Genomic DNA, 15,574 nt, shown 5'->3' with positions numbered 1-15,574 from the left:
ATACAATCAGGACTCACTGCTGCAGAGTGCAACCGCAGGAACCAGCAGAAACACATGCAAGAAAGGATATGTAAGAGCCAGCATCTTCACTGCCTTCTGGTTTTCTGAAACACAAGCCAAGAGGAACGAACCACATTGCTGTCCCAGGATGTAATTAAAGAGAGCAGTATATAAAAAGAGCATTGTAACAGGCAGGAGCTTTGAGCAGTAGCTTCTACTCCTTCTCTCTGGTCCACTTAATGCAGACCAGATCTGCATTAAGCCTGGCTGTAATAACAAAGTCTGYTGATTAAGGAAAGTCTTCAGAACACACAACTCCACCTTGTCATGGACTTTCCTTCCCCACCCCCCCCACAGTAGTCTCTGTGTACTTTTTACTTCTGGGAGCCTGTCCTCCTTGGGATGCTCTTTCACATTTGCTCCTAAGAGGTGTCCATACACAGCCAACATCCTTTCAGGTGCTGTTACACGGCCCCATCCTCCAACCTACTGTGGGGTCCAGGACATGCTGTGTGCTCCTGAGTCTCCTAAACTCACTTATGGCTCCATGTGAAGCTGTTCAACAGTTACTGATGCTCTTCATTCCTTCCTTGGTCCACTGCTCTTTTGCAGGGAGAGGGTGGGGTAATCTTTCTGAAAGCAAGATGTACTCTCTTTTCTAGACAAAATAGAGGATTTCAACCTCTGGAGCTGTCAGCCAGCCCCTCTCACTTTCTTGGGCACATTCTTCCTCGCGATCCTAGAAATACTCACGTTGATGTGTTCTTTCCCACCATGCTTTGCTCGGATCTGAGGGTTTTGGATCAGGTCTAGGTGAGTTCCCCACACTGCAATGGGTGTGTTGCCACTACAAAAGAAGAAAGGAAGAACATGAACCCAGCTAACAGATACTAGGACTTAGTGCACCAGCAGTGGGTGATCTATGAACATTACCATGGACAGGCAGCTCTAGGCAGGCTCCTTGGTCACACAGACAGAGACTCCTACACTTCTGCCCTTGTGATATATTTTTTATCACTTATCAGTTACAGAAAAAAAGAAAATCACTGAGGCATTTTTAGGTGCAAACTCCCATGCATTCTGCTGTCATTTCTGCTGAATGCCTTGGATATGAGATACTGTTCACTGTATGGATGGGATGGGTACCTCTTTTGAAAGGGAATACTCTTCTGTCATTTCTAATCTATGGGAAACAGTTGAAATTTCCCTGTCCTCCTGCCTTTCCTCCTACTTACACTTTTTTTTTCCCTCAAAGTTAATTACAGAGGGTCTGACTACATCTCACAGCTCCCTAGGAAGGAAAAGAAAAAAAAAAAAACCCTTCATGCATAAAAGGAGAATAAAGCAAACATGATTTTTTGCTAAAACTGTCACATCAAGCAGCATCTGGGTGTTCTTCTTTGTCTGGACTCAAGAAATTGCAGGCTTTGGTAATTAGAAGAGCCAGAAATATAATAGAAGGTCTTTAGACCATTGACTATATCCCTTATATCACCTAACTAAGTGAGCCCCMAAAACCCTCAGATATCCTCTCTTGGGGATACAGAATATCTCAGTTGGAGCCTCTCATCCCTTCTGGCATATTAAACCTGCTATAGAAAGCATCATTCTGAGTGGGGAAATGTTGTCTCAGTGAACCCACTTCAGTGCTGCTGGTTGGAGAGATCTGGGGAAACAGGTCCTACAGCATCTAGAAGAAACAGAGTCAGAGTCTTCAGACTTGCTATGAACAATGCRTTTGCTTGGTTTCCATTTGGTGACTCAGGCACATAAGCTTTGCAATGTGTGTTAGTTCCAAGATTCGACAGAATAGAGATTTCTAGTCACTGTGTCCCTTTGTTCGGACAAAGCCTAATTTCCTGAGAAAGTTGATTCGTATACACCACAACACTGCATTTGGTAAACCCTCTTGCTTTTATAAGATCCATCTCAGCCCAGCGTAAGAAGCGGAGATGTCGACAGAGCCCTTCTCACTCCCTGCAATCAGTGTCACCAAAAGGAAACAGCTTTCAGAAACACCCTTCTTTCCTTTCACTTGCCTCTTCCGGTTGCAATCAGCACTGCTGCTTGTGGGACTCTGGGGCACAGAGGAGCGGGAGGAAGGAAACCTGCACAGGAATGTTCCCAGGCCTCCGCAGGAGCTGATGTGTGGGTTGTCTCAGGGTGCAATTAAAGAGAGCAGTATATAAAAAGAGCATCGTAACAGGCAGGAACATTGAGCAGTAGCTTCCACTCCTTCTCTCTAGTCTATTTAACCCAGACCAAAGGYTCACCGTTGGCAGGTTTGGCTATCCCAAATTGGAACAGCATTTCCCTGCCAGGGAAAATCCCTCTCCCCCTGCAGTATGCAGCTTCCAGTGGCTGGGGCGATGTGCTGCAAGGGCTGGCTGAAGGGGGAAGCAGAGTGGGGGGAGATTATCTGAGCAAGCAAAGGCCTCAGGTGTCAGGCCTCATACGGCCAGGCCAGGGTGAGAGAAAACTCATCAATGGACAGCGCTATCTCTGCTGCAGAGCTGAAGGTTTCCCAGGGTGAGGAATGTTCTCATTGGTTTCAGCATCTGCCTGTGTAACTCCTCTTGCAAACTATCCAGGCTGCAATTTATTTCTTGGAGTTCTTTGCAGAGAACGGGAGGGGAGGCTGTGCAGAAATCATTTGATTTATGTGAGATTGGGAAAAGAAAGCCCAGCATCCCTTTCCTGCCTCCAGGCAAAACTCCACAAACATCCAGTGTAAAACATGTGCATTATAAATGAGAATAGAGAAAAACGCTGGAGAATAATACACTGTAAGGAAGAAGCCTGTGTTGGCCAACAGCTCTCCCCTAGTTCTGACCTTTGTTTTCCATGTCTCTCATGCATCTTCCATTATTAATCAGCTGGGACAGGTAGGATATGAACGCAAATACACATCTCTCAGYAGTACAGCTATCAAGTTTCGGTGGGCTGGCTGCAACTAGGTCAGACTGTGCTCCAGCCCCTCTGACTACAACCACCCTGATGAACCAAAGAAGGCCAGGGCACCAGCTCAGATACTGGCTGGTGGCCATCCATACTATTAAAACATTAGCAGTACCCTGGCTTGGTTTCGACTACCTTAGCACCCTCCCAGCAATGCCTGGTCRTGGTTGGAGGAATAGCATGGGTCACTGACCACTCCCAGTAAGCAGGATGGCTGAGGCTAAGTTGCCTTTGAAGCCTGAAAGCTCATTTGGCAGTATGGTTGGGAGTTGTGCATTCTAGCTGGCTTCAGGACCAAAGAATAGCCCTGGACTACTTATTTACTAGTTTAGACACAGTCTCTWTGACCAAGAAGACTGGAAATTTGAAGTCATCTGAGGAGTAAGGTGCAGGAGGGTGTGTGTGAGGAGGGTTCCGCTATTGCAATAAAAAGTCCTTGTCACCTTCCCAAGTCAAGGAGATACTTTTTATGAAAAATACCAGCACAACAAGGACTTAATCATAGCCTGGCAAAAAAAAAACAAAATCTTTCTCAGCAGCTAATGGTAGAGCCAGTAGCTCTACCAACAAGCACAGTCACACCACATCTTTCTGCAGGTGCTCCTGAGACACTTCTCTAAGAGGTTCCTTATGGTCTTTCATTCAGTCAACACCTATGCAGTCTGACCGATGGTTAAGACCACATTTGGCCTTGAGTTTTGCAGTATTTTAAGTTCTTGCTCTCTGAAATCATCAGCTGTGTTGGGAAATTTCCAGTGGGAAATTTTACAGAGCAAATGCATGTCTTCCATTTCCATGAGGTCCACTTGGGTGGCTGAGCTTTCTCGAACCCTCAGGGGATCTCTTCTGAGGTCACACACCCATTTATAAGAGGGTTCCCACTCCCTGCCTTATAGCAGAAATGCCCTCTCCCAAAAATTCGTCTTCACATTAACTATTCCTGACATCACCCAGGGAGAGTTTGCTTTCCAGGAACTAGAAAAGTGCATAAACTAAGCCTTTCTTTTTCCATTATCCTCATTCTTCTGGATTTTTGGCTGTAGGCATTAATTATTATGAATCTGTGCTGATTCAAGTTAGAAGCTTGTATTTTTACTCAACTGAGAGTTTTACATGTTCCAGACGTACCAAATGTGTGTATATATGGATATATATATGTGAGTGTGTGTGTGTGTGTGTGTGTATATTTGTATATGTGTCTATATATATAGAAATCCTTTTAATTAATCACCACTGTGCAGACAGTTTTAAACCATGTGTTAAAAATACTGTATTATTTGGCTTGGAAATTGAGCTTGTAGGTTCAGACCACAGTTTTTAAGTGTGGCTACAGCACTGGATTAGAGAGGGGCCTTCTCTCTTCAAAAAAAAAACCCGACAGTTGTATTTGCTGAACTCACCACAAAATCTACCCTGTCTTGCCAGCAGATCCAACTGCCACTTGCCTTCCTGTGCAAACCGACAGCCGTTGACTTCTTTGACTGTGGGTGAATGACCAGTCCCAGCCACTTCTTGGCCCTGTCGGATCAGAGCAGGGAGGGACACGGCTACCCAGTGAAATGCATCCTCGAGCATTAGCAGTAGGATTCTGCGCCGGGGTTGTGGCTCCTCTTCCCAGGTTATGTCTGCATGATTGCAGCAGCATCCCCCTTCCTCCCCTCTCAYTCATGCCCTGGTGTTTGCCATCATGCTGGCCTTCCCATATCCTTCTGCTGTCCCTTCCCAGCAGACCGGGATCCTGATACCRTCTACTTGTTTCCAAGCTTCTGCACTTTTTCTTTTTTTTCCCTGCATCTCTGACCCTTTTGCTTGGCCATAAATCACAGCATGGTCTGCTCAGGGAATTTCCCCTTGACTGCAGGAGTGAGCAGCAGCCCCAGTGCTGTGTGGGACTCTCCCAGSAACTCTCCCTTGGCTGATGGCTTGCAGTGAGACCTCACTACTAGGTAAGGGGAAACAGCATCAGGACCTCACTACATTTATCTCCATTCCTGAGAAATGGTGGGACAGAGACAACGGGTGGCAAAGAGTATGATAACACACAGCCTTAACGATTGCTTCTGGTCCTTCTTACCTCTCACGTCTCTGGCCTGCCTGTCTCCACTCTCACTCACAGCTTAGACAGTGAGTTACTGGAACAACTCACCTACGGGAAATGGGAATAATAAAGGTGCCAAGACTAGGAACTTTCTTAATTTAACTTCTCATTGTCCAGAAATCTCTGAGCATGAGTTTCCCTCTGCAGATTCAGATAATTGCTAGACGTAACTCAAATCAAACACAGATCAAATGTATTAACAGAGCCTTGTAAAATTCTAGCTACCTGCCAGCCCAGTGTGACTCATTTTTTTTGGCTATGTGAGTAAATTAGCAACAATCTTTCATTTATTGTCTTGGAAAATGGTGCCTGAGAGGGTTTTAAGACAGACTGGGTGTATTCATTCACTAATTTTGCAAAGCTGGTTTAGTAGCAATCATCTGTCCCTCAAAACAGCTTAGCCCCACAGTCAGGAGTGATGAATCAGAAAAGCACAGTGGATTTGCTGTAATGAATCATACTGCATAACAAATATAGTGAGGAAGAGCCTCCGTAGTTTACTTCGTGATCCATGTAACTTSACTAAGTTATTTTTTGTTTGATTCTCAGGATCTGACTTTGCTGCACATTCATCCAGCTCTTTCTGAAGGCCTTACTCTCATGCTTGTCTCAATTACAATCTACAGCATGGAGATCCACAGGTTAGCAGTTACACTGCATAAAACGGTCCCGGACACCTTGAATCACAGCAGTAATCCTGGATATAGCATCTTATCTCTCTGCACCCTTCTCCAAGATTATCACCCGACCTCTTGGAGTGATTCAAAAATGCAGAAGAAAGGGTAAGAAAGCAGAGATGAGGTGAGTAGATCTGGCTGAAATTCGACACCTGCTGCTGCTCGAGTGGATGCTTTCTGATTTCAGAGACACCTAAGTGAGCAGGGGATGGAGGTTCCACCTGAATGATGAGACAGATAGAGTCCCAGTCATCCATGCAAGCAGCTACACATCCTGCAYGTAAACTGGCACCCACTAAACAAGCACCTCTTCTTAACTTCCCTTATGACAGGAGGGGTGATRGGAGATTCAAGGCAGTAAGCAATGGGGCATTAAACCTCTGCACCCCCAGGCTGGATGAAGCTCTGCCAAGGCACCTCAAGCATCTTTTGCAATGCTGCTCACTCTTGCAGCCACAGGCTGTAACCACCAGCCACCTCAGGAGGTCTATGAGGAGAGCTATGGTCCTAGGAGGGCAAGGACAAGCCCCAGCACACTCACTCCAGGACAGGTCTGAGACAAAAATGCCAGTCTGGCTGTCACAGGGAATGACCCACACCCTGGGGCGATGTGGCAGGGGAGGCAGGCTGCAGCAACCACCGTGGTCACAGGAACCGGCTTCACCAGCAGTTATTACCAAGCGTTGCAGGGCCAGGAGCTGGTGCTACTTCATAGCTGTTAATTAAACATGAAGAGAATCACAGCTCACTCCCAGCCAGCCTCCCCCTCACCAGCTCCACCACCGCTGCTGGTGTCTCCGTCTTTCTGGCTGGCAGCTCCAGCAGAGATACCAAGGCTCTGGAGAACATCTCCTCTCACCTACTAGCCAGGCCTGAAGCAGTGCGGAGGAAGGCCCCCATGCTGCAACTTTCCTGTGGATAATAGGGGAATTCACTCTCCAGTGCTGTCAATCTCACACCTTTTAACCAGCACTAGACTCACTTTAATAAGGAAGAGAGTAAAGCGATTTCTTATTTCACTGATAATCTGAACTCTGACCGAAAATAAAACCCCCAAAAGGAAAATCCGGGAGCTAAAGCTTCAAGCCCAATGTGTAAAGATTCAATCCGGCTAAATCGGTAAATTCCCCCACAGTAATTAAAGCCACTAATTGATTTGTGAAAACATCTTCTGGAAGGGAGCTGAACCAGGGGGATTTACTAGCCCTGCTCCTAATCCCCAGATACTCCAATCAGTCCAGTTTGACAGGGGAGCAGAGAACTGTAGTGGCTGAAAGAAGGAAACTAAGATTTCTTATTTTGTATCTTTTCAAAGAAATGCCGCTGTATTTAATAACCAATCTCTCTCTTCAGACAGCCATTTCTGTAGGCTTTTGAGGGCATTTGGGTAWTGCTTTGATGTCTTCCACATCCAGGGCAAATGCTCCTCTCAGACACCTTCATGTGAAACCTCTGAACTCACCAAAGCGGCATCAATGGAGCAAAGAGAAAAAGGGAGGCCTAACAAGGAGGAAGGCCCTTTGATGGGGCAGGGACCAGGGCTCCCTTTGTGCTTCTGCCTCAGAAGATGATCCTGGGGCTTCCAGGCATTACAGCCAGACAAATGGTACTTAATGCTAAGCCATCAAGCACATGAAGGCTGGGGGAAAAGTGGGAGTTGCTGTTTTCAAACCCAAGGGACAGTCACTTCCCTAAGTAGCGTCATGCCATTTACACTTGGGTCTAAGAGACCAATGGATATTTGACCAATATTGCTGCCACAGGAGGCTGTGGACACAGCCCAATGGGGCCAGAAACACAGTCATGACCAGAAACACGAGGAGTTGCAGCTTTCAGGGGTACAACTGCTTGATTTAACCATGCCCAATGGATGGCAATAGCACGCAGACAGGGAGCATCCTGGTGCTGAAGATAAATCCTGGACTGCAGTAAAGAGGGAGAAAGCTTCAACATCAGGTCAGAGACCTGCTCCACCTGCCCTTGTAATTACAGCAGCCAGCACGCTGTGCCCAAGGCAGGCTTCAAGTGAGCATTTGCAGCTGAATTTTACTGCTGTAAGTCAGGAAACTGTGCTCCACTAGTGAAGCCAGGGTGCAGGTTCATTTAGCCTTGGACTAGACAGAGTTCCTTCAGAGAAAAGACCGAGGTCCTGCCCATCCTTCACCAGACTCTGTGGAAATTTCGTCCTGAGGATACACAAAGCCACAGACGCACACTGAGCAACTGAGGTGTTACAGTGAATGCACAGCACAGTGCTGGTGCTTCAGGTCCTACCACTAGGCCAGTCCATCAAATCTCATGGCTCTTGGGCTATGGGAAGTAGTTCAGCATAAACCTATTTCTCAGTGAACACAACGACTGGAAGGCACTTTGCTGTACTGAGGCCCAGCAAGAGCACACCAGTGCTGCGTGAGAAAGTAAGGGGAGTTGGTGGGGATGTCCACAGGATGCTTACCTGAAGATGCTCCATTCAGGCTCGATCCTCAGGATGGTCGGATCCTCCACATATTCGTACTGCAGCTCCTGATGGATCTTGGCCTTGTCCACTCTCACAGACACCTTCACCTTCTCAAAGCCTTCATCTGAAGCGGTGGTGTTACAGATAATGTGCTTGGTGGACCTCCTGTGAGTGGAAGCAAGTAAAAATAAACCAGGCTCTGCCTGCAGAAATACAGTGATGCCAAAATGAGTCCTGCTGCCTACTCTTGTGTCCTGTGACCTTAACCTATGCTTTCTTAAGTGGTGAAACTCAATGCTGTGGGAATATGCAGAAAATAGTGTGACACATTCATCTGAGGAAGTGCCATGTGTCTTTGCACTAGTTTAAATAATACCACAAGGGCTACCATTACTCAGGTCTCAAAATATAAACTGAATCCCAAGGGAAGTCCAAAACAGATCTCTCTCCAGAAATGTTTCTGCATGATTAAATACATGATGGATGTTTCCTTCTTGCCTGCAGGCATATGTAGCAGCAGCTCATAAAAAGGGGTGTTTGTTCCTGAGCTTTCCAGTCTGGGTTAATAAAGCTTACTTTGCAGTAGGACTGTAAGCCTTGTTTAACTGCAGTTTGCAATGTGCCTGGCATCTTTGCATGGGAGGTGCTAATATGGTGGGAAGTATTACATGATAATACTTAAGGAGGATTTTGCATCTAACTTTTTCTTTTGGGCAGGGCTCAAAACTAGTCTGAATTTTGCAGTAGACCTTGCCTTCCCTAAAGACCCAAGAATTGAGGCCCTGAACACCCTCAGCCTTCCCAGCCCTGTGATTGACGGCACGGTCTTATCTTATATACCCAGAAAGGATAAAACAGGGTCCACCCTTCCCTTGCAGCACTTGACCTCCAGTGACAGTACTCTCCAGGTTCTCTTCCCATTCTCCTGAAAGACTGGGCTCAGCACCATCTGAAAAATTCCCCGATCTGCTCTGTAAGCAACCCAAAGCAGCTGTCATTCCCACCTGTATTTTAAATCACAGGCTGTGGTTTCACCTTCTTGAATTATAGAAGATGAATGACACTACATGACAGGCAGCTAAACAGGATCCCCACAGCCTGGAGAGGGAAGTGCATTTCCCCAAGATAGTGGTCCCAGGTCCCCTGTGAATGGGTACTTCTTTTGCCAAGGGCAGGCTACAAGGAGTGTGCCAACTTCATCCCTAGCCCCCACCAATACTGGCAGCRAAATGCATTACACTGGAGTGTTTTGAGCTGCAGGAGCCCCTGGGAACTGGACTCAGGCAGATTCTCACAGGGATCAGGGAACATCAGCAGGTAACACTGACATTAAGCCTCTCTGAACTGCCATTGAACAAGAGCCAACCCGGTGCTGTAATGCTGCAAGTCATCCATTTCTCAGCACTACAGGACTATTTTGGGATAAAAGGGAGGTGTTTTAATACTTAGAACCAATGTTGTCAGATTTTCTTTCTTCTCTCATCTAAAGCGGGGACATGAAAATGAATCTTTTCAACTATGCACTCCCAAAACAAGTTGCTAAGCATGGGACCGTGGAGAATTGCAGTGAAATTTAGCAAGGGACTATGGAAAAAGTACATCAAATACTAATCAAAACAATGAAATAAATCCTATCCTCCCACCCCAACACACGCACAGTTAGGTTGCTCTAATGGAGTATGGGGCAGAATGCAAAAGTCTTGCTGCAAAACAGACATAACCACAGGCAAGAGAGGTGTTTGGAGGAAAGGGGCCCTGGCTGCAGAAGAGGTCTCTTGACTATAATTGCTGTTAAGAGAAGTTCAGTCCTGTCTTTAGGTTTCTATTCCCTCCCTGGTGCATTGGTACTACCCCCACAACATGCAACCGGTGGACCTTCRTCCTCGTCCGCAAAGCCTACAGTAGTTACAGTGGACTTGGGAATGRTGACTGCCAGAAAGCAGAGCAGCTTTGTGAAGAGAAGTCATGTCCTACCAGAGCTGTGAGGAAACAAATAAATCCCCCTCTGGACTGCTTTCACCACTTTGTAGCTGCCTGCTTAGCCCAGCACCAGGATCAAATCTCACAGAGGCCAGGCAATGTGGTCAGAGGCCAGTGGACAAAGTCTTTTTTTTTGCCTTTTTTTTTTTTTTTTTTTTTTTTTTTTTTTTTTTTTGCTTTTTTAAAACGTGTGCAAACATGGCCATTAAAGGTGTCTCTCTCTCTCTCTGTTCACATCTTACAGACTCAGGCATACGCAGTAGGAAGGAATTGTATGTACCTGTAGAAGAGGCAGGGTTGTCGCCCAAACGTCACGATGACATTGCTGCCTGCATTGAGGTTGTTGCCTGTAATCGTCACCTGAGTGCCCCCCGACACCGGGCCCCGCTTCGGCTTGAGATCTGAGAGTGTCAGAGTCTGTGGAGGCAAAGGGTCATGTTGAAAACACAGCGGAGCAGTGGAGTTACTTTGCCTCTCTCTTTTTAATGCTGGAGAGACGTAGGCACCCCCAGAGTGTTAATCAGGTTTTAGCTGGACTTTGGGAGATGCCCATATCTTCCCACTAAAASAAAAGCCTAGTGTCTCATCTTGCCTCGCTGCAATATCAGAACTGTCCTTGTATCTGCTCAGAAATATTCTGTGTTTTCAAAGCCGTTTCCATGCCTGGAGAAGCTGCAGGCAAACGTTTCCCATCTCCACTGCCCATTTGAATCAGCTCAGGCATGTTTTTCTATAATGAAACACCACCTCTGCAAGATAACCCCGGTCTTGAACGGGTTGACTGGATCTAAACAGGGGCTCTCCGCCTCCGGGGAAAACTGCRGAGCTTACAAGAAGTGAAAACAATTGGTTCTCGGAAAGACCGCTCTAAACTCTATTTATGTGGCAAGGGAACAGAACCTGCTGTACCATTCTGGAGAGCAGTTTAAAAATGCTTTCTGTGGCCATGGGCATTTTTCCCTGGGAAGGAGGAGAGCTGTGGTGCAGCAGAGCATCCAAAGTTGTGCTTTGTCTGCTAAGGCTGCCACATGGCCCCAAACCTCTCGCTGTTTTGACCTCACTTGCTGTCCTGTCTCTTGTCAGACTTGGATGCTGAGGCTGTCTCCTACTGTGTGCGCATCCTGCACTGATATAGCACAGCCGTGCTCATGCAAAGGCGTATGCCGAAATACTGCAGCTACAAGAAGGGTGCTGTCCAGGTGAGCATTTTGTTCTACTCCCGATGACTTTCCGAGCTCCTCTTCCAAACATATCACAGTGATGGGTTAATATAACAAAAAGGAACACAATTCCTTCCGGGACTCAAAATCCCAAACCTCCTTCTCTTACCCCCTTCTCCTCCCTTCTTCCCCAAATCAAGAATAAAATACTCGCAGTCTGAAGGCATAGATCACCCTGGTACCACAATGCAGAGAGGAGACATCCATTTTCAGAGAGAAATTTGGAGTTACAGTTTATTCTTTCATTTGCATTTTAATAGAAAAACTTTCCACTCAGTCCCAAGTGAAAAGCCACTACATGCATTTAAATGAAGGTTTTTTTTTTTTTCTCTCTCTCTCTTTAAGAATGATGACACAAATGCTTGAAGCTCTCCTCAGCTCCTCTGAACGAGCAGGTACATCACACAGTCGTCTTATTGAGCTTTGGAGACCATTAATCCACGTTTATAAAATCGCCTGACACACATCACGGCTCCCTCTTTCACACACACACGCCCTGTCCCCCTCTGGCTAATCATTTTGAAAAACAGCAGCAATGTTTCCACTTTGCTTTCATTCAAAATGAAATTACTGCTTGGAGAAAGAGCTGAACATGAAAATCAGACTTACAGCCCGGTAGAAAAATCTACTGACAGAGCTGGACATTTCCTCTGCTTGCCTGTTTCTGACGTGACAGTTCAGGTACAGTTTCACCTCAAGAAGTCCCTCATCCATCAGTTTATGAAGGTTGGGAGAACATATAAGGGAAAGAAGTACTGTGTTTCTTACACCTCTCTGTGAATATCCACTAACAGCCACTGTTGTGAAAAAAAGACATCGGACTGGATGGGTCTTCAGTATATCATGTTCCTCTATTTTTGCAGTACTACCTCAGGCTGTGATGGTAGCTCATCATTAATCACTTATCTGTGGCCACCAATACCAGTGCAAATTACTGCTGACTGTGATGGTTGCTGCCTGGGAGGTGAATTCCCACCTGTGCAGGAATGTGTTGAGAATTGCCAGCTTGGTGCGTACAACCTACCCAACAGCACTGCGGTGGCAACTGCTTTAGGTACCAGAGAGGGACATTTGAGTTAAACACACAAAATCCCTGTCCCAGTGCTCAGTGATAGGTGACTCCCCTCTCCCTAGATTTAGTTGAAATGACCATGCCCTTTTGAGGACTCTCACAGATCAGAAGTACATTAGCAATGTTCCCATGCAAAGCGTTGCAGCATCTCATGCCAGTCTTACAAAAGGGTTTGTGGCTAAGGTTTTGAAGTTGCAATAAACCATTAATTATTCACAGTGGCTTTCATAAATATTGCACAGCATGTTTGCACTGAAACTCAGCCTCCAGTCTGTTTACCATTTCCTTGCTGCAAAAGGTGATGGAAAATGAAAGGGGGTCTAGTAGATCTGTAATAGGCTGAAGTGGATGGTGACACTGAAGGAAAGCAGAGGCCAGAAAACCTTCTGCATCCTTCATGGACTTGTTTACTTTTGTCTGCTCCCCAGCCCTTTACTTTCCTCCAGCCTGTCCTTGTCATAAGCTGTCCTCAGAGAAGCTACCATCAGAGCTTCACCTAAACTGACCTCTAGGATAGGTCACGGTGCACTTTTGGAGGTCTGAGGTGAATCTCTGGACTGCCTGGCACTAAGTGTCCTTTCTCACTTTTGTCTTTTCTTCTTGCTCTTGGCAGGAAGTATTACACCCCTGCATGTAAAAGAGTAGGAGGCAGGGACTTAGTGTCCATAACGGTCAGCAGTGAAGCCTTGGCACACAAAGCTGCCTAGGCGCTGGCTTTCAAAATAGCTTTTTTTAATGTTACAGGATTGCATCGTATCTTCAAAGCGCTGCACTAATTTTCAAACTAAAATCAGAGACCAATACCCCTAAAAAGTTAAAGGGTTGTCTAAAGCTTCACCATTTAAATCACCAGTTAGCCGGAGGGAACATAAATGCCTAAAACCTTTTAAAATATTAACATTCCTATGTCAAATTAATACTGAATATACTAACTGCTCATGCTAATCTGCCACTCTATCTTGGTGCTGTGACTTCGGCAAGGTATGACCACAGTTGCTTAGGATGTCATCAGAAGTCATCACTGAAGTCAGCACCTCAAGTCGTAACTGGTGGAAGATTTAAGTTAGATGTCTGGTGGTCACAGCTTCCTGATCACAAGACCGTGGTTCCCACCTTGTTCATCCTGGAGACACGGTCAGAGCAAGATGTGGTTCGCATGCAGCTCGTGACCCTGGTTTCCTTGCTACACGTTCAGTGGGGCAGGAGGGGCAGTCTGCACCCCTCTCTCATCCCCAGCTTGGAAAGGAGACCTAGTCAAAATGCTTTCCTGGCATTTTGGGGGTATTTAGGAGCAGTCCCAGAAGCAGTATAATCAGAGTAGCCTACAACACCTGCACTGAGCCATGATATTCTCACCCAGAGCCAGAATAAAGGATCACTTGCTTCAGTATCTGAACAGACAAATGAAGGTAATTTTTTTTTTTTTGGATTGAAAGACAGCAGCAATAATCACAGAAACAAAATAAAAAATTGAAAAAAAAAACCCACAAGAAATGGTTTTCATTTAGATCATCCTAAGTTTCATTTCAGCCTGCAAACAAATGCTTTGTTTCCATTAGCTTACTGACTTCTTTAATGCCATTTGCATTTTTGATCACAGATGACAGTTTAAAACAAAATGACAGCATTTTGAATTTAGAAATTCTAATTAGAAATGTTGAGAAGAATTGCTCCAGCATTTCTAAACTGGGCCATCTCTTTTTTAAAACACTGAAATGAAATACTCTGTTGAGTTCAAAATAATGCCCTCCATCTTTTTGCTGGAGAGGCAGAGGTTGAATCTATTGGTCAGATTTGACCCTGTTTTGCTTCAAACCTTTTGAAACACGTTTTTTTTCAGAGGACTTGCTATGTGCCAGAAAGCGGCATTTGTAACTCTCACGGGATGCCCTTCTCCGGTTTCCAAGCATCTTCCTTCCCTTAAAGCTGCCACCCCAGTTCTGGGATGCCAAGGCATGTTGTGATGTGTGTATAACATCTCTACCCTCCTGGCAGAAGCATCAAAGGAAGCTAAGCAGAGCCAATGAACACAACTCCTGCTATGAAAGCGATGGACACAGGAGAGGGCATATGACAGGCAGTCTGGAAAGCGTCTGTTTTTCTTCTGTCTAGCACAAAGGTATCGAGGTATTCAGCGAAGAAAACCCTGTTGATTTCACACTTATGCACGGATGGGATAACTGGCAGCCAAAAAGCCAGCAAGCAGAGGGAAAAGCTGTCACAGATGGACACAGATGATCAAAATCGGACAGTAATTTCAAGAGCAGCAAAGGTGATGTGCTGAAGTGTAATGTCCTGGAAAGAGGCCTTCTGTCTGCCTGATGGGGGGTATCTGTCTGGTTGTTTCCATGTCCCCACTACTGTAGCATTTGAGTGACATCAGAAAACACAGAAAATAGTGAAATCTCTGTAGATCAAGGGGGGAATCCAAGATATTTGCATTCATTACCAGTACCCTTTGCCATAAAGTTTGGGCTTGCCACATGCTTGGTCATGTGAATGATTTCAGAAAAGACCCATTCCCTTGCAGGAGTAGAGCACTTTTGGTGGGAACAAAGGGACCCTCTCAACTCCAGCCTGCACAGATCTGCACTGATCAAGGCCCAGGCAATGCCTGCATGTCCCCAGCAAGGGCTCTTAGAGGAATAAGATCTCCCGGACAAGAAGCACTGGCAGAAAGTGGGGGAGTGGAGCAAAAAAAGGAGTTGAGGGTGCAACATGCAATGGGCTCTCCTCTCTTCTTCCATGAGGCTTTCACTATGGTAAGTCTACAGTCTTTTAGGCCAAACTTGCACCAGTGTTGTGGAGTGCCAACTCAGGCCCAGAGCCCCTCTGGTTGCTTTGCACACTGATGTTCAGACAAAGCGTGCAGCAAGTCCAGTTGCCAGCTGCCATCTAAAAAGATGATGTGACTGCTGTTGGAGTGCTGCTAGCACACAGAGCTGACTCCCAACAGCCTGCTAAGGGTGGCCATTCACAATAAGATTCTTTTACTGTGCTTATTTGGAGATTTCTAAGTCTGGGGCTGGAGACGTGGGGAACTCCTTGCTGCTGTGGGACGGCCTGCTGCGGGGAACGTGGGGAAGTGTGCAAGTGATCCCATCAGTCATG

At 46.1% G+C, this 15,574-nt stretch overlaps 1 protein-coding gene across 1 annotated transcript in view; it reads right to left on the bottom strand.

Annotated features, from left to right (window-relative positions):
• The window catches only part of PLXNA4 (plexin A4), a 438,326-nt gene that overhangs the window by 57,298 nt on the left and 365,454 nt on the right, over nt 1-15,574 (bottom strand). The window contains exons 14-16 of the mRNA XM_026091208.1: nt 10,452-10,588; nt 8,189-8,356; nt 754-847 (exon numbers count right to left, since the gene is read on the bottom strand). Coding sequence (XP_025946993.1) covers nt 754-847; nt 8,189-8,356; nt 10,452-10,588 — 399 coding nt within the window. The remainder of the gene's footprint in view (nt 1-753; nt 848-8,188; nt 8,357-10,451; nt 10,589-15,574) is intronic.

This window comes from Apteryx rowi, unplaced genomic scaffold (genome assembly GCF_003343035.1).
Source record: "Apteryx rowi isolate R43461 unplaced genomic scaffold, aptRow1 scaffold_9, whole genome shotgun sequence".
In the NCBI taxonomy this organism is placed as follows: domain Eukaryota; kingdom Metazoa; phylum Chordata; class Aves; order Apterygiformes; family Apterygidae; genus Apteryx; species Apteryx rowi.
Note: the sequence above shows the minus strand (reverse complement) of the source record. Positions and strands in the feature narration are given on the sequence as shown.